This window comes from Vipera berus (assembly GCF_964194415.1).
Source record: "Vipera berus genome assembly, chromosome: Z".
NCBI classification, from domain to species: domain Eukaryota; kingdom Metazoa; phylum Chordata; class Lepidosauria; order Squamata; family Viperidae; genus Vipera; species Vipera berus.
Window position 1 is genome coordinate 36,401,464 of NC_138205.1, and position 27,816 is coordinate 36,429,279.

At 41.3% G+C, this 27,816-nt stretch overlaps 1 protein-coding gene across 2 annotated transcripts in view; it reads left to right on the forward strand.

The window, feature by feature from the left end:
• The window catches only part of ARHGAP23 (Rho GTPase activating protein 23), a 222,761-nt gene that overhangs the window by 126,070 nt on the left and 68,875 nt on the right, over nt 1-27,816 (forward strand). For both annotated transcript variants that reach the window (XM_081344832.1, XM_081344833.1), the window contains exons 3-5: nt 4,332-4,356; nt 12,560-12,652; nt 14,730-14,808. In XM_081344832.1, the coding sequence (XP_081200958.1) occupies nt 4,332-4,356; nt 12,560-12,652; nt 14,730-14,808 (197 nt within the window). The remainder of the gene's footprint in view (nt 1-4,331; nt 4,357-12,559; nt 12,653-14,729; nt 14,809-27,816) is intronic.

Genomic DNA, 27,816 nt, shown 5'->3' on the forward strand with positions numbered 1-27,816 from the left:
GAAGCTTTGAGATAAAGTAATATGAGGATTCATTATGTAGATAATTGACTTATATGATAGCTTCAAATGGTGATACGGATCTTATAAATTACATACATAGTAATGATTCTAAAATTTGTTTTAGTTATAACTGCATACCTGTTCATGTCAACAGTACAAATCAGGGAAGCCAATGAATGCTTTATTAATTATATAAATTGATGGGTGGTCACATTTAAAATAATCTTTCCATAAAATCTATAAATAAATGTTTCAGTGATTGAACATTAGTCACTATCTTTTTACATAGCTAAGTTAATGATAAAGAAATTATGCAGTTTCAAAAAATGTATGTTGTTGCACATAGAAGTGTGAATGGGACCCATTATCCTCAGTTTAAAAAAGAAAAATAACAATTTCACAGCAATACTTCAAGAATTGCCTTGACTTACAGTCATTCATATTGTGACAGTTTGAAGTTACAACAGCATTGCAAAAAGTGACTTATAACAAATCCTCACACTTATAACCATCCCATCATCCCACCAGTCACTTGTCCAAAATTTGAGCACTTGGCAGCCAGCATGTATTTATTTATGATGTTTGCAGCATTCCTAGGTCATGTGATTGACATTTATGAGCTTTCCAGCTGGGTTCTGACAAGCAAAGTCAATAGAGAAAGTTAGACTTGCTTTATTACCATGTGATTCACTTAAAAACTGCAGTGATTTATTTAATAAGTGTTGCCAAAAGATAAAATTGGGCATGATTCACTTAACAGTTATCTTGCTTAGCAATGGAAATTCTAGTCCTAATTGTGTTCATAAGTTGAGAACAAAATTATGTGGATTCTTCATTTTATATTAGCCAAACACAGGTAATACTAAAAGTTATTAAGGGAGGATGTATTATTATTCAACTGATTTCAGAGGCTAAAATGAAATAAAAAATGCAGTATGACTGAAAAAAAATATTAATATGGTATGTCAGTTCCATCAGATTGCAATCAAACTAATTATATATACAGGAGATTCATCTAAATCAATTGGCTTTCAGTTAAGTTTAATTTGCTTTCAGCATGACTAGACTAGATTAAGCCCAGTAGAATGTAGACACTTTGTTAACAGCACAGGCTATCTTTTCAATTCTTTCTGAACATAAGATTTAGTTTTGGAATGTAATAGGCTGGCCAGTATGAACTCGTGGCTGCTCAGTTCTAATAAAAGGACCCCATCACCTGGTAAACTTACTGGAGTACAACAGGTGCAGAAGCGAGACAACATAAGGCAGCATTTGAAAGTTCCTCTCTTGCCTGTGAGCAGTGCTGATGACATGCATGGTGTTAAGCTTCCACAGTATCTCAGGTTCCCTTGTTTCCACAATAATATTAATGACATTTGTATTATAGCAGTTCAAAACTAAATAGGTATCTTTACTACTAACTACATTCTGTAAATTTTGCACTGTTCTTAAATCAAAATATTTATTTTTTAAAAAATGGGATGTGTATTACATATATTAACAAAAATATTTATATAAGTGAAAATGGCATATACAATAAACAATTATTTGCTGTCAGTAATGCATACATTAGAACTGTATACCAGCATGAGTATTAGAATGGCTCCATCCCTGTTAGCTTTCTGTAAGGTCCTAAAACCTGGATATGTTCCTGAGCCTGGGGCTGAATGTGTTAAGGGCCCCCTTCTTGGCTATATTGCTAAATGGCTAAATATCTTTTGTGTATGTGTGTGTGTGTGTGTGTGTGTGTGTGTGTATACAAATATGAGCTGTCACTACTGTGACCACTGCCTGTGGATGGCCTTGGGTTAGGCTGAAACAGGAAATAAAATTTGTCCCATGTTTGGGGCCTAGCAAGGTAATCTAAATACTTAACAAACATTTAACATATACATATACATATACATATACATATACATATACATATACATATACATATACATATACATATACACAAACACACAAACACACACACACACACACACACACACACACACACACACACACACATATGGATGTTTGGTCATTCGGGTTTTTCCCCGCATAGAACTAAAGGTGTAGGAGCAACGTTTCGACAAAATCCCATCCGTCATCATCAGGCTAGTGGCTTCAGCTTCCTTCTTCTGGGAGAAGCATGTCGCTGTTTGTTCCTCTTTTTTAAACTGCCAGAGGGGGTGTGTTCTGTGGGTGGAGGTGTGCTCTGATTGGGTGGGGATTAATATATATAATGGCTGTCCAGTCTCTTCTTAAAAACCTCCAGTGTTGGAGCATTCACCACCTCTGGAAGCAGGTTGTTCCACTGGTTAATTGTTCTAACTGTCAGGAAGTTTCTCCTTAGTTCTAGGTTGCTTCTCTCCTTGACTAGTTTCCATCCGTTGCTTCTTGTCCTGCTTTCAGGTGCTTTGGAGAATAGCTTGACTCCCTCTTCTTTGTGGTAGCCTCTGAGATATTGGAACACTGCTATCATGTCACCTCTCACCCTTCTCTTCATTAAACTACACATACCCAATTCCAGCAACCGTTCCCTATATGTTTTAGCCTCCAGCCCCCTAATCATCTTTGTTGCTCTTCTCTGTACCCTTTCTAGAGTCTCGACATCTTTTTTACATCGTGGTGACCAAAACTGGATGCAGTATTCCAGGTGTGGCCTTATCAAAGCATTGTAAAGTGGTATTAGTACTTCACTTGATCTTGATTCTATCCCTCTGTTAATGCAGCCTAGCACTGTGTTGGCTTTTTTGGCAGCTGCAGCACACTGCTGGCTCATATTGAAATGATTGTCTACTAAGACTCCGAGATCCCTCTCACAGTTACTACTATTGAGCAAGGTACCACCTATACTATACCTATGCATTTGATTTTTCCTGCCTAAATGTAGAACCTTACTTTTTTCACCATTGATTTTCATTTTGTTAGATAGTGCCCAGTGTTCGAGTCTCTCCAGATCCTTCTGTATCTTAAGCCTATCTTCTGGAGTATTGGCTATTCCTGCCAGCTTAGTGTCGTCTGCAAATTTGATGAGTTCCCCATCTATCCCCTCATCCAAATCATTAATGAAGATATTGAAGAGCACTGGGCCCAGAACAGAGCCCTGGGGCACCCCACTACACACTTCCTTCCATGTAGATGCGGTTCCATTGAGGACCACACGCTGAGTACGGCCTGTCAGCCAGCTACGAATCCATGTGGTGGTAATGTTATCTAACCCACATTTTTCTATCTTATCAAGTAGTAGGTTGTGATCTACTTTATCGAATGTCTTACTGAAGTCCAAGTAAATTATATCTACAGCATTCCTCTGGTCCACTAGTTTTGTCACTTGGTCAAATATATATAAATTTGGATGTTTTAGTATTTTTATTGGTTTTACTATTTTTATTTTTTAAAAATGTTTATAAATATTTTTTGAATTGTGAGCCACCTAGAGTCATAGACTGAGATGGGCAGCCATAGAAATTGAACAATCAATCAAACAAATAAATAAATTGGAACTATAATCCTTTGCCTGGAAGTGGTACTTAGACATATTATGAGGTGCCATTCTATTTAGAAAGAAGGAATTTACTCTTGCATATTGGCTTCAGTTGAGAAAAAAAAATCAGTTTATTAGTTTGCAAAATACACACACACACAGACACGTCTGCCAACCATCCTGTAATAGCTCCATCACCTGAACATATTAACAATAAAACTTGAAGTTCTTATGTTTGTCCCCAGTTTTTTGTCTTGAATTCGGGCAGTTGTGTCCATCTTATGACCAAAATGGCAGAAGACAATTGTTCAGATCTTCACTACTCTCGATTTAAAAAAAAGAATTAAGTTTTATATTTTATATAGAAATGTTTTATTATATTAATATTGATTGTAAATAGTAACAAGTATTTCCGTTGCAACATCAGTAATTATGGATAATAATTTCAATCCGGTGTGTCATTTATGACTTTTTGATCTATGGGAAATGGCTGTTAGATGCACATACAGTTGGAATGTATTATAAATCTTATCAAATATTAGCTAAAAAATAGGAGGCAAATCTTTTTATCAGCACCTCTAAGGCCCAAGCAACATAATTTAGTAGTGCATGGAATTTTGTGATTTTTCTAAAAAGAAAAACCAATAGTTAGTAGTCTTAACTTTCCATTACTAGTTGTTTTTCTTTTAGGATTAGTTACTCAAACAATGTCATCCACTCTTCTGTCCAGTGTAAGGTTAAATATTTTGGAGAGGGAAGGAAACTTCAGGAGAGGAATTTTACAAAAAAATAGTAAAATAATAAAGGACTCTTCCCTTGATCATTTGTGTTTTAACATCTTTTCTTTCCTGTTTTCCAGGAAGAAGAAAATGGAAACAGAACAGGTATGTTGCTGTATTTCTTTGATCATTCATTAGGACATGTGCTAAGCAGAATCTTTAATGTCCATCGAGGTATTGAGGGAGAAAGTGTACACCTAGGACAATTTAGTTTAACCTGCTGCTTTTCTTATGCTACTTCTGTTCCTGAAGTCAATTTAAACATTTTATTGTGGAGTTTTGGCAATAGAGTTGGGTTGGTGCTCAGTCCATACAACAACCACTGCAGACTCTTATTGGTTGTTCCCGCGTCTTATCTTTCCCGTCAGCACAGGAAAAGCAAGCATCACTGGCAAGATTCTGTATGGGTGGGTCTACTGACACTTGCCTTCTTTTAAGGATTATTTCCTTCTCATTAGTTCTCCTTCTTTCCCTATGCTTACCCTATTTCCACATTATTCTTTAATGCAATCCATTGGATGTTTTAATTTACCCATGCATTCTAATTAATTTTTGTTCTGTTTGTTTTCCCTCCTTTTCTCCTTCCTGCTGAAGACAAGTTAGGATTGATTTATATCACACTCTTTTGTGCTTGAATGAATAAAAACATAAAATCTCTTATGAGTCAGGCTTGACCTCTGGTGATCTCATGGATGCATCTGCATAATTTTATCAGCAATACTACAGAAGTGCTTTGCCATTGCTGCCTCAGGGATGTTTTTGATTTCCCAGTCTAGCTTACCTAAAATTCCCTATAACTTCCATCCACATATTATGCAGGCTTAACCCTGCTTTGCTTCTGAGCCTAGTCAAGATCAGTTAAATCATGCATTAAGCTCTTTCAATTTGCAAAACCACTTTAATGTCACAAATCAAATTCTTGATATGCAAACAAAGACCATCATTCTTATAAATGGTCCAACGCAGTGAAAGGTATATTTTTATCTGGAAGGATACAACATTAGTCTTCTGCAGTAACCTTCAAGGGCCACAAGAAAGCAGGACTATGTATATACAGAGGATCTCAATCTGGAGCAAGAAACACACATTTTTGGCAAAAAAAATCCTTACCACCCTCCACTGGGGCCCCTTGTTTGTTTGTCTTTGTGGTGTAGAATTAAGGAAACTATAAAACTTGATGTCCGATTACCGTGTATCAGGGGTATCAGGGAGAGCAATGCCAACTGGTGCAATCAGCTGGGTGTCAGAGGAGAGCAACTTTGATGGGTGTGATCAGCTGGGCAGTGGAGGGAGTCCTGGAGCTCCTGCTGAGTTGCGTGGGTGACTTGGGGCTCCCAATTGCCACATGGCACCTCACAGAGACCTGCTGGAAGTTAGGGGGAAGGGGCAGCCCAGAGGAAAGGGGGGATAAAAAGGGAAGGAGATGTGTGACATGGGGAAGAACAAGAAGTGAAGAAGGAGAGATGGAGAGAGAGTGAGACAGTGAAGAAGAGAGAGAAGCAGTGAGGGGAAAGAGTCAGCTGAGATGGGGAAAAGCAAATGGAGGAGGAAGAGATGAGGAGAGAAGGGAGAGGGGATAACCATTTATCAGCTTACCCTGTCACCACTGCGCTGCCGAGTTCCTGTTTAGTGGGGCTGCAAGGGAGGCAGTAGGGGCCAAATGGGGGGGGGGCGAAGAGAGCAAGAGTGAAATCAGTCCAAAGAGAGAGAAAAGGGGCAATGCTGACCCAGAGAGAGGGAGAGAATGAAGCTAACCTAGGGAGAGAGCAGTGAGAGAGTGAACCAGTGACTAGAGGGGGCACCAGACACACCAGGAGGACTGTGGAGGTGAACTGAGCTGGGCAAGTAGAGGTGAGTGGGCAAATAATCAGAACAAGAGATCCTGAGACACTAGATCAGTGACTTTGTGCTGAAAGACCCCAAGGAGAAAGGGACAAAGGGAGATGGAATTTTGCAGCTCTTTTACTCCAGCTGAGAAGCCAGTGAGGCAGGTGATCTGCTACAGCTGTGGGGGCACAGGTCACTACAGAGTATTTGCCCAAAGCCACCCAAACCACAAAACCTGACCTAGTCAGGAAACCACAGTGGGCCTTAATGAGAGAGCCAACTAGGTGTCTGGCTATGCTAGTTAGCTCCAGCCAAAGGGGTAGCCAAGTACAGCCTTGGGCATCTCCCTTCATGAATGGAATTTCCCCAAAAACCACCTCAGTGACAGGAGGGATGAGAGTACCTCCTTTAGTGAGGAGCTCACATACAAAAGGGCCTGCTAAGGAGAAAGCAACAAGGGTCCAGCAGCAGCCTCCAGAGAGTCACAGGAGCAACTAAGCATGGGCTATCAGACCAGATGCTGTGTCCCTCACCACCAAGATCCCCGAACAGCTTCCCCAATGGTGCTGGTACAAGTGGAGGGCACTTACACAAGGGGCCTCTTGGACTTGGGTCCGTAAGTGATGTTTACTGTACTGGGATATCTATGATAGGCGTCTAAAGCATATGCCCATGCAAAAGTTTGGCGATTTGGAGATTTGGGGCATTGGAACTGAGAGATTCCCTTATGACGGGTATCTATCTATCTATCTATCTATCTAACATTTGGCCTCCCAGTTGTTGGATACTTTAAATCTTTAACACTCTGAATATTGTCTGTACCCGCCCTCCAGGAGCTAGCCAGGGCTCTCTGATGGTAGTGATAAACACTTAACTTAGTCAGACACTTGCTCACTCTGATTGTCTCAGCAGACAGGTGATTTACCCCACACTGCAGACTGTATTCCTACACCTGGTGTGAGAGCAACAGGCTCATGTGGAAAGTGTGGGACAGCTGTAGAAAATGGACTATGTGAGGATAGTACTACAACCAGGAGAGGTGGCATGTCTGCACGCATCTGTCAGATTGGACTGGGAGCAGTCTGAGCTGTACCTTGTCCTTGAATGTGACCCCAGAAGACAGAACATTAGATTGGAGGCAATTTCAGAGGTGGTCTCCATGATGGTCTTGTGTCAGGATAGAAGGTGGATCTTAGCAACTTTCCTGTGAGGTTGAAGGACCGGATGTTGTTGGGACAGATGAGCCCAGCCACCCCCATTGTACTGCCTGAGATAGCAGAAGGGGCTGAAAGTGAAATTTGAACAGATTGATTCTACCCAAGAATGCACAGCTTGCCCCAGAATGGCTGGAGAGGGCTAGAGACCAACTTTGGAAGTGGTGACACCTGTTCTTGAAGGATGAATTTGATGGGTGCACTAGGAGCACTCAACATTGAATCTGTCTACAAGAAGATAAGCCATTCTGAAAGAGGTCTTGGCAGATTTCTTCAAGTGATGTCGATGTAGATGGCCTCACAGAGCACCTAGCAGAGCTGAAGAGGACCGAGATCATCTGAGAATCTCCCCCATAGTGGTAGTCCAGAAGAAAAATGGGTCCCTGAGAATGTGCACAGATTACCGAACCCTCAATTGAAGGACCGTTTCAGATCAGTACCCTACCCTTTGGATTGAAGATGCCCTACATTGCTTATCGGGGGCAAGTGTTTAGTGTGCTTGATCAGAGAAGTGGCTACCATCAAATCCCTATGTATGATAGAGACAAAACTGCTTTCATCTGCCCTTTCGGGTTCTATGAGTTTAATCGGATGTCTCAAGGATTATCAGGGGTCCCAGTGACCTTTCAGCAACATATGGAGTGGACAGCAAGAGACATGAATCTTATAGAGGTTAGAGGAGCAATGGCAGCAGAGGCCATTGGGGTCACAACTGCAAGTGTCCCCAAGTTATTGTTGTGATTCTGTGCCAGCCAGTGGACCCAGCAGTTGAGTCTGGGGAATCAGAGGAGGAGGGGCCTGGAAAGCCATCAGAGTCGGAGGAAGGCTCTGATGAGCTCCAGGACTTACAATCTGATGAAGAGCTTGGCCCCTCCAGTCGTGCACAGGCTGAGACCCAGCTGTGCTGGGAAACTGAGTCAGACTCTGAGGACTCACAGCTGGAAGACATCATAGATGCTTGCAAACGCCGACAGGTGACAAGAGTAGGACAGAGAGAAGCAATGGGGCAGCTCCAAGGGAGGAGGAGAAGGCATTGAGAAGCCAGGCCATGGGGCTGCATAACAAAAAGGGAAGGTGTGGGCAGTGCTGGTTGCTGAAGGCAACCGTTTGCAAAGGACTCAAGTTTCATGGAATCATGTTCTGTCTGCCTTGTCTGTGAACAATTCTCTGTTTGAATCATGTTCTCTTTGCCTTTGGACAATTCTCCATTTGAATCATATTCCGTTTGCCTTTGAACAATTCTGTTTGAATCGTGCTTTGTTTGCCTTTGCTTTTGGGACATTTTGCTGGTCTGTAAATACTAATAAAAGGGCTTTGTTTTTCCTGCATTTCCAGCCTACTTGTTAAAAGAGGGGTTTGTCCTTGTAAGTTAACAAGGACTCACATAGGCTGGGACAGAACAGTTATACTGCAATCCCAGGCAGATGAGGGGGGCTGCTGATATTAAGAAGGATTTGAGGAGGGATCAGGGCAAAGATCTACTTTGTGAGCTGACCTTGAGGGCTCTGCAGAGTGGTCATCAGGTCTTGCTAACCGACTCCCTGAAGACAGCCTGGCTGCTGCTTAAAGAATGGGACTGGCTCCAGCTTTGGAGTAGGATAGTTTATAAAGGGGGGGGGCTCCAATGGTCTTGAGGAAAAGTGGTAGCTGTTCCTCCTGAAGAAACATAGAGATGCAGTACTAACTGCATTACACAATGACCATGGATATTTAGGGCCAGAGAGAACCTTCAAACTATTGAGGGATCAGTTCTGTTGGCCATGTATGACAGTGGAAGTCAAGGGCCACTGTAAGTCCTATATATATGCTGCATTCAGCAAAAGGCTCTATCTTTGAGGGCTGCTCCAATGGGTCACTAGCTCCAAAGACCCATGGAGCTAGTCTTCATTGACTTTCTGTATCTAGAACCCAATACCAGTGGGTAGGGGAATGTATTAATGGTGACAGACCACTTCACTTGTTACCCACAAACATTCCCAATGAAAGACCAATGGGCAGTCATGGTAGCCAAGGTTCTGGTGGAATTTTTTTTTGTTCATTATGGGCTGCCCCAGTGAATCAAGGCAGAGACTTTGAGAGTCAGCTCATCAAACAATTGCTCAACTTGCTGGGCATCTGGAAGTCATGCACCATTGCCTACCATTCCCAAGGGGATATGCAGCCTGAGAAGTTTAACTATACTCTCCTTGATATGTTAGGAACACTGACTGCAGAGCAGAAGCAGCACTGGAGTGGAAACATTTCTGACGTGGTGCAAACATTCAAAAGTATGGAAAATGATACTACTGGATATTCTCCCTACCGGCTGATGTTTGGAAGGGAAGCCTGACTGCCGGTAGACTTAGCATTTGGAGTTTCATTAGTCCAGACATCATTGGCTTCACACTGAAATTATGTGGACAAATTCAGGAGGAATCTGAAAACTATACAAGAGGGCACGGTCTATCTCAGAGACCTGAGACTGCAGGAACAAAAGGAACTATGACTTGAAGGTGAGAATCCAGGACTTGCTACTGAGGAATCTGGACATCCCAGGCAAACAAATTAGCTGATTGGTGGAGCTCCCAATCCTACATTGTCTGCGAGAAACTGGCTGGGCTATAGTGTACAGGATCTGCTCAGAAGGGGCCACTAGCATGTGGTAGCTAAACCATCTCCTACCTCTGAATGAGGCAGTACGTGTGCCCTAGCACATACATTACCATCTGTGGAACTCTGCCCAGAGAGGAGGTATCCAATGACCCATACACACTGCCTTCTTCTGTGCTGGAGAAAGAGAGGGATCGGGAGGAGAACTGTATGAACTGGTTATTGCTACTTGAGCTCTTTGAAGTGGACTCACCCATGTCAGGTACCTGAATTTGTGCCCCACATGCAGGAACAGGAGGATATCCTTGGGGAACCAGTAAGGCAGGCCAGTGAACATTCCATGCAATAACCACAGGACAAGAGACCACCCCAGAGATACCTAAGCCTGCCACACCCCCAGGGAGAGTCATTTCCACCCCGGCTGAGCCTAGAGAATTGAGACCAAAAAGAGCGATTCATCCCCTGCAGAGACTGACACATGACTCTTTTGGCTACAGGATGGAAGAGGCAGCATTCACTGCCAGGGAGACTTCAGAAGCACAATTGCAGCCCAATAAGCCCATGGGGAAAGGCATGCCAGGTCCATCCCCCAACACACCCATAGACCCGTTGATAGGAAATGCTGTAAGATTAACATCATCTCACCAGCAAGAGACATATAATGTACATATAGGCTGTTAGTAAACTGCATCTCACTCTTTGGGGGATCAAAGAAATTTGGGTAGGGGGAGTATGGGCACAATCAGCTGGGCAGTGGAAAAGAGCAGCCCCGATGGTCTCAATCAGCTGGGCAGCAGAGAGAGTTCCAGAATCTTGCTGAATAGCGCGGGCAACCTGGGGCTCTGAATCACCTCATGGCACCTCACAGAGACCCGCTGGAAATTAAAGAGGAAGGAGCGGCCCAGGGGAAAAGGGGGATAAAAAGAGGAGACATATGGTGAGGGGAAGAACAAAGAAGGGAAGAAGGAGAGATGGAAAGAGAGTTAGACAGAGCAAAGAAGAGAGAGAAGCAGCCTGAGGGAAAAGAGACAGCAGAGATATGGAAGAGAAAACAGAGGAGGTGGAGGTGAGGAAAGAAGGTAGAGGGGGATAAGCATTTATCAGCTTACCCTGTCACCACCCCACTGCCTGGTCCCTGTTTAGTGGGGCTGCATGGGAAGCAGTAGGGCTCAGATGGGGAGGGGGGAGAGAGCAAGAGTGAAGTCAATCCAAAGAGAAAGGGAACAATGCAGAGAGAGGGAGGGAGAGAGAGCAAGAGCTAAACTAACACAGAGAGAGCAGCAAGAGAGTGAACCAGTGACTAGAGGGGGCACCAGACACACCAGGAATACTGTGGATGTGAACTGAGCCAGGCGAGTAAAGGCGACTGGGCGAATGATCAGAACAAGAGATCCTGAGACACTAGATCAGTACTTTGAGCCAAAACACCCAAAATTATAGGGGAGAAAGGGACAGAGGAAGCTGGACTTTGCAGCCCTTTTGGAGGTAGCGCTATACATATAATATTCCTTTTGTGGATTGCATTTATTTATGTCGCCAAAAAGTGATCCACTGAAAATGGTTAGGTAGTGTTTGACAATATAATTTTTTTCATAGATCAAAACCCGTGGACCTCCCAAACCATCGTAAGATGGAAATCAAAGCAATTACAAACGTCTTTCCCCGTGTTAAAATTATAGTTGAATTTCCATTGCATATATTTGAGTAAAAAGAAAAAAATTGTGTGGTTTGTTTGGAAGACTTTGAACCAAATATATAATATCTTATAATATATATTATATATCTAGATTGATAAGCCTTCTTTTCCAAAATGAATCTAACCTTCCCTAATTTAGGCACCTTCTAATGTGGACTACAGCTCCAGGATTCTCAACAATGTTCATACAGGTTGGGAAAATCTGAGAAAGGATTCATTTGATGGAGAGTTTGTAGTTAAATCTTTTAAAAGAGTGACAGGAGATCCAGGGGCTGAAGGATGAAAGGCAATCTCAGTATGTATTTAAAAGATCAGTAAGAGGATAAGTGTGAAGTCAGTTAAGTTTTAATTAACCATGGTAGACTTTGTTCACTTTCCCATTTGAAAGATACGATGCAATTCCAGTGCCTTGAAGCAAAATTTTAAATTGAGCAGACTTGATGCCACCAGAAATGCATTTTTTCTGTCTTTTATAAAAATATTTTGGCTTTTCTGGATGCTCCTTTTAAGAAGTAGGCACTAAGCACTGTTGGAATAGTTAAATCAGGGCAGTGTTGTGGTAATCATGGAAGACTTCTGTGCATATTTTTGAATTATATGATGATGATGATAATGTGCCACCACATTGATATCACCTCTTAATGAACATATAAATAGATTTTCTCCAGGATTATCTACATTCAGTATGGTTGTTCAGGTCTTCCACTGATGCTGCAATTAAATCCATCTACCTTATTGTTATTTGTCTTCTTTTTCTTTCTGTCCATGGATTTTGTAATACCATAAAACTATTTTTCAGGGAATGTTGTAATAGTTTTATATAAACTTCCCATTTCAATTAATCTCACAGACAGCCTGCCAAACAATAATTCAGGTCTCAGAATTCTGCATGGCTTTATCATAGAACATGCAAATAAATAAGAGAGGTATCAAAACTCCTGGTACTATATATACATATATATATTTAATCATCAACATACAGCAACTCCACGGAATCGGCTGGAACCCATGGACACCATCTTTGTCAAAAATGTAAAGGAAGATGGGCCAGCACACCAGGCTGGTCTCCAGACAGGTAAGACATGAATGTCTTTATTACAGCTGTATGTCAATATTCTAATGACATCATCAACCCCTTTCACCTTTTCCCTGTCAGTAACTCACTAACAGCACATGGGGATGGTTGGATCTGTGTTGAAACAACCAGTCTTCCTAGCTGTTACCTCCTGCATCACATCCTTTTCTTTTTCCCCAAACTGAAGCAGAAAGAAAAAGAAAAATTCCTCGTGCTATTGAAAATTTTCAAGCATTCCCCCCCACCCCCACTTTTCTATTTCTCTTCCTGAAGAGTAAAAACCAAACCAGATATAGAGGTGGAATATATGAGGTGGTTCCTTTTCCCTGGATATCTCAATTTTGTAAGAGTTAAGGATTAGTTAACCTCACATCAGCAGTTCCCAAGATACTTGGGACAGTAGAAGGAAGTTAAATCTTGTGCATGGCTACATTTACCTCTTGGGAAGTTAACTAATGCACTAGGATCCTCTTATTGACCCACTTAAGAATTTTGTATAATATGATATTATGTAGACGTTTGAAGAAACAATTCTCATTTGGTTTTTTAACCTCCTGTTTTCTCATGATGGGCCATTTGCGGATCTTCCTATTAGTAAGCTAAAATGAGCATAAGCAGATATGGAAATTGCTCCATGTTACTGCTATATACACATATCTCCCGATTTCCTTGGTTTCACTGTATAGTGGAGTAGCCTCAAAAACCTGGACATAACTCTGATGCTATTGTGAATGTAATTATCTTGCCAGGCAAGAGAATTCAGAGAGAATATGCATCCATTTATGCACTATACATATATTTCCAGTTCACATAGTTGGATTACGCCAGTTTCTCTTTTTGCTTGAGAGAGAAAAGTATTGGTACTTTAAAACTCAAGGAGAAGCTGTGAAATAAATCTGAGAAAGAATGGGGTTTACTATTTCTCCAGTGCCTCTGATTAATGTTTCAGATGCCAGGAAATAATTAAAGAAGCAGTGGATATTTAATTTAAGAGTATTATATCTCTGTAAAAGATAAAAGTATGCTGGCTGGAAAGTATGCTAGGTTTTGTTAATTTTTGTTTTTAATTTTGTGATGGAGCATAAAAACATTGCTCCCTATGATTCTTTATTTCTCTATACAAATCAGGAAATAGGGTGGAATCTCAGCTTTCTTACCCATCTATCAAGTTCTGTTTGAAGATACCAGCTTTTTCCAGAATAAGCTTATAGTCTTCAATATTAATTAAAGCTCCTAAACAGTTTCCATTTTAAATGAGACTTTAGGCAAAAAAGGAACCATTTATAGCTGATCTTCTCCATAGGTTTATTATCATTGTGTGAGGAAGTGCAGATTTACATCCTGAGTCTCTCTTACATTCATATTCTTTTAGAAAGAGGGTGATTCCAGATTTACAAATTTGAATTTAATGTAACCTGTTTTCTATTTATAAATTGCCTCCATCAATGTAATGGAAAAACTGATCAATATTCCATCTGTTCAAGTTTTAACAATGTACTTAAAAATTGGCTGGAATGATTTCCTATATCAGTGATATGTTTTAGTTGTTTCCTTCTTTTTTCTATTTTCTGTTTGGTTTGTGTTTTTTTACTTTTTATTTTTTGTTCTTCTTAGAAATTAAAATAACACATTTTAAAAAAAGCAATTACTTTATTCAAAAAAGCATCTGTTGTATTTTCAAGTTACGCTGTTTTTGAAGTGCTACTTTTCCTACTGCAGATCATCTAAATTCAAAGTTTTTTTTAAAAAAAATAGTTTGTACCTTGCTCCCTTCCTTGCCATCTTTGTGAATATTAATTGTAATATTAATATTTTAATGTTTTATCTTGTTTATAAAGTTATTCGCCAACTAGAGTTGCCGCTAGACAAGATGGGTGACATATAAGTTAAATGAATGAATAAATAAGTAATAAGCTTGTAAGCCTCCCTGAGTCTTCGGAGAAGGGCGGGATATAAATGGAATTAAAATAAAATAAAAATAAAATAAAAATAGTTTGGCAAAAATATGCTTTCTCTTCTATCTTATACAATGGAGGTTTCAAGGTTATGCTTTCTCAGTTTCCTATCTTTTTTGCAGGAGACCGTCTGGTTAAAGTGAATGGTGAAAGCATCATTGGGAAAACTTATTCACAGGTTATCAGCCTCATACAGAACTGGTGAGTTGTTTCCACCATCCTTTCTCTTAAAGGTCAGTTATACATACCAGTACCATCCTGTGAACTTCATAGCATTGGAAGCAAGGAATAGATATAACTGATTCCATCAATTAGATGCATGAAATCACATGGAAAAAAACCAACTTGTTAGGCCTAAGATCATAGTCCTTGATGCTGCCATTTTCTTTCTTTATTCTCGTTATCTCAAATGCTGTTAGAGGATTGTAAGCTCTCGTACCTGGCCTGCAAATATTCTCATGACTGCCAGATTGCAGCAAAGCATGTTGGCCTTAAAGCAGGTTTTCCAAAGTGAGGACTACGTCTCTTGGAGAGGTTGTGAGCAGAGTTCGTGCGAGTTAGGAAGTACCTTTCGGTGCATTGTTACGATATATCAATGTTTTCCCAAGTTTCATTGTATTGTTTATAGTTTATTTGTGTTCATTTGAGTGTCTGCGTTTTTAGGGGAAGTGTATACATTACGATTACACTAAGAGAGATTTGATGGCAAAAGGTTTAGGAACCCCTGCCTTAGGAGATGGTAGCTAGGGCTTGCAGAAGAAAATAAAAATGCTTCTTAGTCATCTTCTCCATTGCTTCTCTGGCAGTGTAATTTAACTGCTTTGGAGAAAAGTACAGCCCTTTCTTTTGCTCAAAACTAAAATGAACTGCTTGCTAAGTATGGATCCAGGTTGACTCCACTTCACATTATTTAGAATCTGCTGGCTGCATCCTTTTCCTTTCCTGATCTTACTTCCCCACATCCTCCAAATGTTTTTATCACATGGGATAAAATGACTGATTTCCCCACATAATTATTGATTATCTACTAACTTCACAAGTATCTATTAAATTGGATCTGCCAAATTAACTGTTTATTTTGGGCTGGATTTGAGGGAGAGAACTAATACCAAAGCCTATTCTATTAGTCACAAATTTGGCTCCTCTTTTCACATTCTCCTCATTGGACATCTCAATTATTCACTGTACTCTCATTTGTGTGACTTTAAGAATTTGGTATTTTTTCCATTCCCCTTTCCTGCTGTTAAAGATTTGGATGATAGGGAACAAGGACATTCCCCATGGCAGGCAATCTGTTTTCTTTACAAGGACTTTAAAAATAGTTATGGAGTCAAATTAAACTTCCTGACACAGTCTAGCCTGTCTACTCAATGAATTTATAAATTATCCTTTAATCTGGTTCTGATAATAATGATAGCACTAGTCAATAATAATGATAATAATAATAATGATAGCACTTATTTTATTTATTCATTATTTCTTAGTTTTTTTATCCTGCTGTTATGTTCACCACTTTGAGTTATTTATAAAACAATATCTAATACTCCTTCCTCCTATTTTCATCAGAACAGCAACTCTGTGAGGTAGGCTGGGGCGGAGAGTCAGTGTCTGAACAGTGACCAAGCTGGCTTTCATGCTTAAGGTGGAACTAGAACTCATAACCAGACTTCTGGTTTCTAGACTTGTGCCTTAACCACTACACCAAATTGGCTTTTCCCCAAATCCCGACATTCAGAATTTAATCACAAAAAAATAATACCCATCATGAAAATTGGATGATTTCTCCAAAATTCTCAGGCAATTTCTCAACAGTAGATCTCCCCCTAGTGGTTGTGTAAGCACACTTCTGAAGTTTTCCACAGAGGAATTTGCTCAAGACACCATTGATGTTTGATGCAAATCATGACATGAAAATAGTCAAATAAAATTTTCTGGTGTCATGATATACTCTCCCTGACCATTGTATCTTGATGTAGTAAGCAAAAACGCAATTTAATATGGTTCTGTTGCCATATGTCTCCCATTATACCAGTTCCCACAGATGTCCATGCAGCTATTGGAATACAATTGAACTGAATTGAATGAAAATGTGGAAGGTCAAGAGGGCTGTATATTACCAGACATACTTTTACACTGAAAGTCAGAATGATCATACACACTTTGTATGGCAATGGCAATTTTTCTGGGAACCTTTTCTCCTTTTGTGAATTTCAGAAACCCATTGTTTCATCAGATTGTTTGAAAACTATAGAGAAATATAAGAACATATCTTCTCACCATTACTTTTAGAAGAACAACATACAGCTTAAGCACACAACTCTGCAGGTGAAGAAGCTGTTAGTGAGATTTTTTATTTAAACCAGACAAACAAGGGATTTATTTGAGAAAGAAAATAACGTATACGGAATTCTAAACTAACATTGCTGAAGTCAGTTTGGTTATCTGTTTATTGAACGAAGTATTGAGCTTAAGAGTTTATGCACAGATCTCTACAAACAGAGTAAAATGGTAGAACTTGATTCAATGTTTGACTGAAGATCAAGAGTGAGAATGGAATCCATACATATTTACAGATATGTCAGAACCTATAAAATCCTTTATTGATTATCCACTCATTGTATCCATTGTAGAGTCTTGCATTTTCATTATTCAAAAGGTAGATAGTCTAGCTTCTTCTGGGTGGCAAGGCTCTGTCGAAGGCGGTCATTTCTGACCGTCAGCTCCGTTGCTCCGTTCGAATCGCGAAAACAGCGAAAATCAGCTGTTTTGCGGTTTGGGAATCCTCCCCTTGGGAGAAGGGGTGTGTGAACATTCAGGTAGAGGTAGATCTCCCCTAGACCCCCAGAATTATTAATCTGGGGGTCGAAGGGTGAGACCTCCCTCGAAGCCTGAATCAACTCCGGACTCGGGGCTCCTCTGTTTTAAGGTTTTTAAAACAGAGCAGGACGCTGCAACCAGCCCTGCACTCAATACTGTACTTCAGATTACTTGGACGCAGGCAGAGCTGAGCAGGAGAATATTGAAATAGCAAGTATTTGATCTTTAACTCCGGTATAACTTAAAAGAAGGGGAGGAAGATGGCGTTGGAATAAATCTTTTGGAGGAAGTGGGAAGAACAAAAGAATAAGGAAAATAATATAAAAGATCAAGGAGCAAGACAGAAAGTGGATTTTTAAAGTTGTAAAAGACTTTGTTTTAAACATTTGAAATTGGCTTAAAAGAGATTGAAAGGATTTGGACATTTAACAGAAAGTAACAAAGTTGCAATTTGGGCGGAAAAGTGAAAGTGTGAAATAAAAGTTAATTGGGTGTTAAAATGGCTTCCAAACCACCGAGATTTGCTTTTTCTAAAAGTGCGGGGGCATCACCAGTTTAACAATCTGGACTTCAGACATTGATGCCACCCCCCGCAGCACCTACACCCACATTAACACTAAAAGATTTAAAAGATGCTTTAAAACTTCAATCTGAGCAAATGGCAGAGCTTATTAATGAGAAAAATAAAAGGTAGATGGTCTACAGGCATGGCAAACTTGTGATGTCACATGACGTCGCGCGACATATCGTGACTTTTTCCCCACTGCCAGCAGTGGGGTGGGCACGGTTTCAGTATGATACATCCGGCCTGTGGGCCGACAGTTTGACATGCCTAGTCTAGAACAATAACAGTAACAATGTGGAACTTTCGAATCCAAACAGACATTTGGCCCACAACACGCCTGACATCACTATTGTAGAAAAGAAAAAAAAATCTAGTTAATTGATATTGCAATACCAAGTATTGTACAAATTGATAAGAAACAGCTAGAAAAAAACCCCAAAATATCGTGATTTGCAAATTGAAGTTGAGTGATTGTGAGGAAGAAATCAATGGTTGTACCAATAGTAATAGGAGCCCTTGGAGCAATACCCAAAGGGTTGCCTAGATACATGGAAATTTTGAATTTATTAGACCTGAATATTCTTACATTACAATAAACCATCTTTCTCAGAACTGCCTATATATTCAGACATTTCCTCAATTGCTCTTAGGTCCTTGGTTAGGACTTGAACTGTTAAGTTTTTACCAGTCCCAGACTCTGAATCAAATTGAAGATTAAACCTATAACAACAACATTAAGAATATGAATAAGCAATGGAACTTTAAAAAAAGAAACTCGACCTATTTATTTGGATCTATTGACTTCATCGTGCCTTGACTCCTGGACTCTGCTGTCTTCCTCATGCTTTCAACCTATGGACTTGTATTGACTTTGTTGTGCCGTGATCCCATTGACTCTGCAGACTTCCTTACGTCTTGAACTTGTTATGGTCCACGAGGAACAAGTTGTCTTTGGTAAGGGGAGGAGATCTAAAAAGAGAAGCCATCTTGTGATTGGTGACTCAAGTGTAAGAGGTGGCTATTTAGGAAAGGATGTGGAGGTTTTGAAAGAGGTGAGGAGTCTACCTAGTGCTATTGCCAGCCGAAAAAAGAGGTGCATTGTTAAGATTGTCAAGAATGCTAGTAAGAATTGTAGAGTCTTGCATTTTCATTGTTTAAAATATAGATAATCAAGAATAATAATACTTAGCACATTAATAATACATTTGGAACTTAAAAAAAAGGAACTGAAGGCTAGATTTTGGCTGCTCGAGATCAAGCAATTCTAATGAATGCAACCAAGGCCAGAATTGAAAAATCATCAGAGTGCAGATTATGGAAAGAAGCAAAAGAAACAGTAACTATACATTCAGCTCATTCAAAAAAAATTGCACAAACTGATAATAAATAATGACAAATGCAGTTTCCAAAATAACTCACTAGAACATTTTTAAAAATGATCATCGCCAGTAACAAAAATCAGTGGAAACATACAGTTGAAAAAGTAGTTGAAAATGTGCAGGTTAAAATATTGAGGAATTTCTGAATATGAAGTGGTAAAATCTTATAATACTCTAGATCTAACTGAGTTTGAAAAGAAAAACTGTGTGAATAATTGATGTAGATATTACCAAGGAAGAGAAGACAAAAAACTGATGAAGATCTCAGAGTATCAAGATCTGAAAATTGAAGTTGAAAGATTATGGTGTAAACTGGCCGTAGCAGTCCCAATGGTTATCAGCATCATATAATGCTATACCAAAAAATCTTGGAGAGCACTTAAAAGTCCATCTTTCAATTACAAAAGCTATACTGCTTGGTCCACACATATACTATGCCAATACATTATGACATCCAAAGTTTTTTGGGAAGAACTCAGTGGATATTGAGTTTAGTGACTGCTAAGGGGAATGTGATGGCTCCTTTGGATACCAGCATGGATTTGAGGAAGAGCGGGCTCCAGGGACATCAGGGAGGGACAGTAAGGAGCTTCAGGAGACCTGGAAGGCTCTGCATCAGGAGTGGGATGGTCAAGGCAAAATGGTGCCAGGAACATCAAGGGGATCTGAGAGTGAGTTACTGGACAAACAGTCAGCTGCGCAGGCAGAAGGAGAGACTTGGCTGAAGCCAGTTAGCACAAACAAACAATTGGCCACACAGTCTGGAGAAGAAACGCAGCTTCAACTGGTCAGTGGCGAAGAGGAGTTGCCTTCCCAGCAGAACTTAGGTTGTGTAGAGCCGAGCAGAGGGAGGCACAACAGAGGTTGGTGAATCTACTTGTGATTCACAAACTACAGCCACATCCCTCTCAATGAAGCAGACCAGTCAATACCTATTTAGCTTAGCGTTTGGAGAGTAAAGGTTCTGACACAAGGTTACAGCACAATCTGTCATTCATGCATGCTGTTGACTTCTTTCAGGCTGTTGACTTCATCCTGACTTGAGTCCTTAATGCTGTGCTGTTTCTCTGAAACTTTTCAGGCCATTGAACTAAATTACTAAACTAAATGCACTGTGCTGCTGATTTCCATTCATTGCGCAGACACTTTATTGGAAGAAGTCCACTCTGGTTCTTCCTTGTCCTCTACTCTGTTCCAGAACAGACTGGCCATGCCTGAAAAGATGGCGGTAACAATTGCAGATCCTCCACTTAGTCCAATAACAGATTTGTTTAAATAAAGGACATTGTCAAGGACACTGATGCAAAGGGTGAGAAAAAATGGCTATTGCCAGCCCCAACTTATTTCTGTGGTGCTCAAGGGTTAATTTTGTAGTGCCCTGGGAAAATAACCAATTCCAACCTGCAGCTGTCTTTAGTTTGCTGGGGCTGTGTTCTTGGCAGCTCTGGTGGCCTCCCAGCTTGCTCAAGCTTGGCCAAGGGCCAGCCTGAGAATGCTGGAGGAGAGAGGATTTGGATCTGGGGACCCTGACATGACTCTGTTTTGTCTGCCAAATGACCAGCTCCCACAGTACAGGCAGGGCCCCTCTGAAAGGCCCTCCCAAGGGCCCCATGTCTTCCTCATGTTTCAACCTATGAACTTGCATTGACTTTATTGTGTGATGATCCCATTGACTTTGTGCTGATTTCCTCATGTCTTGGACTAGATATTGAGTTTATTGGACTTTGACTTCATTAACTTTGCTGGGAGCAGCTTCCTGAAGAACTGCAAGAACGTGGGAAGGTGGGGAATGACAAAGGGGCTAATTTGCTGTTACTTATTCTGAAACCAAAAGTGTGCATCTGAGCAAGTGTGTATTCTTAAAGGCAGCAGCAGCATGATGTGCTTTGGGATGGTAAGTTGGGATATTTTGGATTTCTGTAACTTAACACTTTATTGCTATAATGGCTGTGTTCCAGGTGTAGTTATTTATTGGCCAGGGCTGGGAGTATCCCAATTAGTATAGGCAAGAGGTATTAGCTATGTGAGATCCTAATTATTATGGTATATAAGGATCATAGGAACTTTATGAATTTACTCAGTGAAGTTACTCATTGTGATGCATCACAAAGTGACTTATATTTCATATATACAAAGTCATATCCTGGTTTATAACGCCCCAGATTTAAATGTGCTTAAAAAGAAGAAAGTGTGGATAATTGATGTGGCAATATCAGGGTATAGTTGAGTAGAAGACAAAGAATTGAGGAAGATCACAAAGTATCAAGATTTGAAAATTGAAGTTGAAAGATTATGGCATAAACTATCCATGGTAATCCCAGTTCTCAGCATACCGAATACTACTATAATGGTTTCCCCAGATGCTGGCTTAGATGACAAGAAAGAGATGGCTTCAGGGACTTCGGAATGGGGCATGGACTCTAAACCAGGCGACAATGGGCAACAGGCAGATTAGTGGCCAAGGCTGTCAGAGGAGCAATCAGACAAGAGCCTGGCTGAATAGGTGAGAGAAGAGATGGCACTTGCAGCCAGGAGGCTTGGATGACCCAGGCAGAAGCAATGGGCGGAGAAGAGGTGCATCTGCAGTTGATTAGTGGGGATGAGGAAAAATTGCTAGCTTCCCATATCCCAGGACGCATAGGGCTGAACGGAGGGAGGCACAATGGAGATCAGTGTGACTGCTTGCAAGTCTGATCCCTCCTAATGAACTGCACCAATTGGCAGCTATTTTACTCACTATTAGAAACAAAGTAACATTGGAGCCAACTGGTTTATTTGCTTCCCTGCTGTGTGTGCTCTGACTTCATGTTTTTCTGATTCTCGACCTGTTCCTTGATTTTTGAACTTGTGACTGGACCTTGGATTTTGGTGCTTGGATTCTGGATTTGCACTTTGACTTTGGTTACTGTATGTGGACTTTGGACTTTTTTGTGTGGATTGGTGGACTTATAGCTTGCGCTCAGACTTTGTACTTCCTTTTGACTTTATACCTTGGCTGTTCTGACTTGGATTCATTGGGACTTGGCATTTCTTGTGAGTGGGATTTGGGGAATAATATTAGGGGCTAGCAGTGTTTAAATAAAGTTGTAAAACTCCTTAGTATGTTTATGCATGGAAACACCAAGTCAGCCACACCAAACAATTTTGGATGGCACTGCCATCCAAATTTGCCCTTTGATTAAATTTCCATCTGTCAATTTCAAAAGCTACACTGCTTGGTCCACACGTATACTGTGCCAATACATTATGACATCCTAGGTTCTTGGGAAGAACTAAATGGATAATGAGTTCATTATCTGCTGCCAAACAGAGTGTAATGACTCCCTCAGATGCCTGCTCAGACAATGTGGAAGGGCCAGCTCTGGGGACAATCAGAGAGGAATGATGGATAATGTCAAGAGGCTCTGGGTCAGGCGGTTCTGGGTCAGGAGCAGGTAGTCAAGGTGAGATGGTGTGGAAGATAGTGGTGGAATCTGCATACGAGCAACTGGATGAAAGCTGGCTGTACAGGCAGAAGGAGAGACACAGCTGCAGCCAGTGAGCAGAGACCAGCTGGTCGAAAGGGCCAGAGAAGAGATGCAGTTGCAGCTGGTCATTGGTGAAGAGGAGGAGTTGTTTCCTCCACTAGATCCTAGGTTCCACAAAGCTGAGCAGAAGGAGGGACAACAGAGACCAATCACAAAGACACAGCCTTGCCCCTCACAATGAGGCACACCAGTTGACATCAATTTAGTTTTGTCTTTAGAGCTGGAAGACTGTTGGAGACAACTATTCACAGTCTGTGCATGCTCTCTTCCTTGGATCTGTTGACTTCATTGAGCATTGACTCCTAGACTTCTGCTATCTTCCTTGTGTTTTTGACCTGTGGAATTTATTAACTTAATTGTGCCATGATCTCATTGACTCTGTGTTTTCTCATGTCTTGGACTAGTTATTGAGTTTGTTAAGCTTTGACTTCACTGACTCTGTGGGAGCAATGTTCTGAAGCATTGCAGTCGGGACCTGGGGAATGAAAAAGGGGCTTGGCAGTGTGGAATATACATATTAAACCCCATTTCCATATATATGTATGGACTGGGACATGGCGATTTGTCTCTGACCAAAACATTTTTTCAGAAGACAGTCCCACAAGATCAATTCCATGAAGCAGCTACTTGTTAACAATACCCAGCTGGACCAAGAGGTTGCATTCTATTGTTGCAGCTGGCCCAGTTGCAAACATCTGGGCCAGCTCAACTCTGGCATAAATGCCCAGTCTGTATGCCAGATAAATTTGATGGCAGGCTGGCTCAGTTTCTAGTGTTTTTGGCCAATGCCACTTGTTTATGAGTTTGTGAGCAAGGACTTTCAGACTGACTGGGACAAGGTGAGATTTGTGATTAGTCTGTTGATAGGTCCTGAGGCCAGGGTGGCCACGCCATTTCTCACTCAGCTTAGCCTGCCCTTGGGTAACTTTGCAGGGTTTTGTGCTCAGTTGAAGTCCATGTTTGGGGATCCTATGAAAGCCAAAACTACCAACAGGCATCTGCAGGAGGTGAAACAGTCAGTAGCAGGTGGCCGACTACATTAGTAATTTTCACCTGGTAAGCTAGGAAATAAAATGAAATCAGGAGGCTCTTACAGACCAGTTTCAGGAGGGAAGAAGCAGTTGAATTAGTAGGCAAGACAGGAATGCCTCCAACCCTTCAAGAGTTGATGCACCTTCATATTCATAGCTATGTTGAGCAAAGAAGAGTGAGGAGTAGCAAAGCAGGGTCATCAGGTCCTGCGGTGGTACAGCAGGCAACACGAACTCATGAGGAACCCATGCAACTCAGACATGCTCAACTGTGCTTGATGCAGGTGGAAAAGGAATACTGGCATTGAAGGGTCTTTGGCTGCACTGTGGGAACAGATCACTTGGCAGACAAGAACAGAGGCCACATGAGGTTCCCAATTTCCCTCTCCTCCAGTATTCTCAGCCGGTATTGGGCTTGCCTTGAGCTAGTTGTCAGACAACTGGAGCTGCCAAGAACATACTCCCCAGGAAACTGAGGACAGCTGCAGACTGGGATCGATTATCTTTCCTGGGCCACTGCAGCCATTAACTCTTGAGCACTAACAGAAACCAGTTGAGACCGGCGACAGTCATTTACAACATTCACCAATAGCACTTATATATCTCTTCATAGTGCTTTACAACCCTCTCTAAGTGGTTTACAGAGCCAGCATATTGCCCCCAGCAATCTAGATCTTCTACTTACCGACCTCAGAAGGATAGAATACTGAGTCAACCTTGAGCCAGACAAGGTTGAACTCTTAGAACTGGAATCCAGAATTAGCCTGCAATACTGCATTCTAACCACTGCACCTTTTATTCTCACCCTTTTTTATTTTATTTATTTTATTTATTTTAATTCCATTTATATCCTGCCCTTCTCCGAAGACTCAGGGCGGCTTAGAAGCTTAGCAATAGCCTTCATTCTATGTATATGCCTGCTTATTAGGGCTTTCACACACATCCCAAGCGGCATTTTTACAAAGTCAGCTTAATTGCCCCCAACAATCTACCTCGGAAGGATGGAAGGCTGAGTCAACCTTGAGCCTGGTGGGATGCGAACCTGCACTAATTGCAGGCAGCTGGTGTTACTTAAGGAGGCATTAGCCCACTGCTCCACCAAGGCTCTCCCATTTCATACTTGGGATTACCCTTTTCTTAAACAGATCTGTAATTGGGGTAAGGAGGATCAGCCGTTGTTACCGCCACCTTTTCAGGCCCAGCCAATCTGTTCTGGGACAGAGTGAGCAGAGGATGAGGAAGAACAAGGGTGGATCCTTTCCAATAAAGTGGCTGTGCCAGGTCCATAAATGGAAATTAGCAGTGCAGTGCATTTTAAAATAATTTAGTTTGATGGCCTGAAAAGTTTCAGAGAAATGTGTTAATTCCTGGTTGCTCATTCAGAAAGCATCTGACCAGAAGTCTGCATCTGAGCAAATGTGTATTCTTAAAAAAAAGTAGCAGTATGACAAAGTACTTTGGGACAGTAAGTTGGGAAATAATTCAGATTTCTGTAACTTCACTCTATATGGATGTATTGGCTGTGTATATCCAGATGTATTTATTTATTTATTAGCCAGGGTCAGAGGTATCTCAATTAGCATAGGCAAGAGGTATTAGCTATGCAAGATCCTAATTACTGTGGTATATAAGGGTCATAGGAATTCTGTAAAGTTACTCATTGTGGAGGCTTCACAATGTGACATATATATCACATATACAAAGTGATGACATCCTGGCTTATAATGTCCCAAATTTAACTCTGCTTGAAAAAAAGTAAGTGTGGATAATTGATGTGCCTATACCAGGGGATAGTGGAATAGAAGACAAAGAATTGGGGAAGATCACAAAATATGAAGATCTGAAAATTGAACTTGAAATATTATGGCATAAACTGTGATTATCAGCATACTGAATGCCAGTGTAATGGTTTTCCCCCGATGCCGGCTTGGACAACAAGAAAGAGATGGTTTAAGGACTTTGGAACGGGACAGAGAGGAATGTTGTGAAGACACAGGTGACTCTGAATCAGAAACCTTGAAAGGGCTGTTGGAGGAGTGACCAGACGAGCACCTAGCTGAAGAGCAGAGAGGAGAGAGATATCTGCAGCCAGGAGACTTGGATGACCAGGCAGAAGCAATGGGCGGAGAAGAGGTGCATCTGTAGTTGATTAGTGGGGATGAGGAAAAATTTCTACCTTCCCATATCCCAGGGTGCATAGGGCTAAATGGAGGGAGGTAGAACGGAGATCAGTGTGGCTGCTCACAAGCAGGCAGCCTGGCCCCTTCTAATGAGCTGCACCATCTGGACACTACTTCACCCAGCATGTGGAGCAAAGTACCATTGGAGACAACTGGTCTGATTGCTTCTCTGCTGTGTGTGTGTTCTCACTTCACGTTTTCCTGATTCTTGACCTCTGCCTTGGTTTCTGATCTTGTGATTGGACCTTATAGTTTGGTGCTTAGATTCTGGACTTGGCATTTTTTGTGAGTGGGATCTGGAGAATAATATTAGGGAATAGCAGTGCTTAAATAAAGCTGTAAAACTCCCTGGGCACAACAAGTTAGCCACATCAAACAATTTTGGATGACAATGCTTAGCTAGTCCAAGAAGATGCCTTTCTATCATCACAGCTAGTCCAATTGCAAGCATCAGAGCCATTCAACCTGGCATAAATGCCCAGTCTATTTGCCAGATAAATTTAATGGCAAGTTGGGGCAGTTTCCAAAGTTTTTTGACCAGTGCCAGTTCTTCATGAATTTGTGAGAAGGGATTTTCAGACGAACTAGGACAAGGTGGGATTCGTGATTAGCCTGTTGACAGGTCCTGCAGCCAGATCAGCCACCCCGTTTCTCACTCTGTTGCTCTTGGTGACTTTGCAGGCTTTGAGCTCATTTTAATTGCATGTTTGAGGATCCTGTGAAAGTCCAGTCTACCAACAGGCATCTGCAGGAGTTGAAACAGGTGGCAGCAGGCAGCCAACTACATTAATGACTTTCATCTGGTAAGCCAGGACCTAAAATGGAAGGGGGAGGCTCTTACAGACCAGTGAAGCAGTCAGATTAATAGGCAAGGCAGGAATGCTTCCAACCCTTCAGAAATTGATGTACCTATGTCTTCATATTCATAGCTGTCTCGAGCAAAGAATAGTGAAGAGGTAGAAAGCAGGGTCACCAGGTCTCATGTTGGTATGAGAAGCGACATCAATTCATGAGGTACCCATGCAGACATGCTTGACTGTGCCTGAAAAAGCATAAAAGAACCACTGGCATTGGAAGGGCTCTGCCTGTACTGTGGGGGCAGGTCATTTGGTAGATAAGAACAGAGGGTCCCCAGAGCCAAATCTACTCTCCTCCAACATTCTCAGGCCAAGCTTTGGTCTAGCTCGAACAAGTTGGGAGACCACCAGAACTGCCAAGAACACAGTCCCAGCAAACTGAGGAAAACTGCAGGTTGGGATTGGTTATTTTTCCTGGGCCGCTATAGAATTAACAATTGAGCACCCAAAGAAGCCACTTGGGCCTGGCGATAGCCATTTATTCTCACCCTGTGCATCAGTGTCGTCCTTGCATTGCCCTTTAAATAGATCTGTTATTGGGCTAAGTTGAGGAGGAGCAGAATCAGCTCTTGTTGCTGCCACCTTTTCAGCCCAGCCAGTGCATTCTGGGACAGAGTGAGCAGAGGATGAGGAAGATCCAGAGTGGCCCTCTTTGAATAGAGTGGTTGCCCCAAGTCCATGAATGGAAATCGGCAGTGCAGGGCATTTTAAAGTAATTTAGTTGGATAGCTTGAAAAGTTTCAGAGAAAAGCATTACTCGCCTGTTAGTTTGGAGAACATCTGACCAGAAATGTGCATCTGAGGAAAAGTATAGTCTTAAAAACATCAGTAGTTTGAAACCAGCAATAGTTCA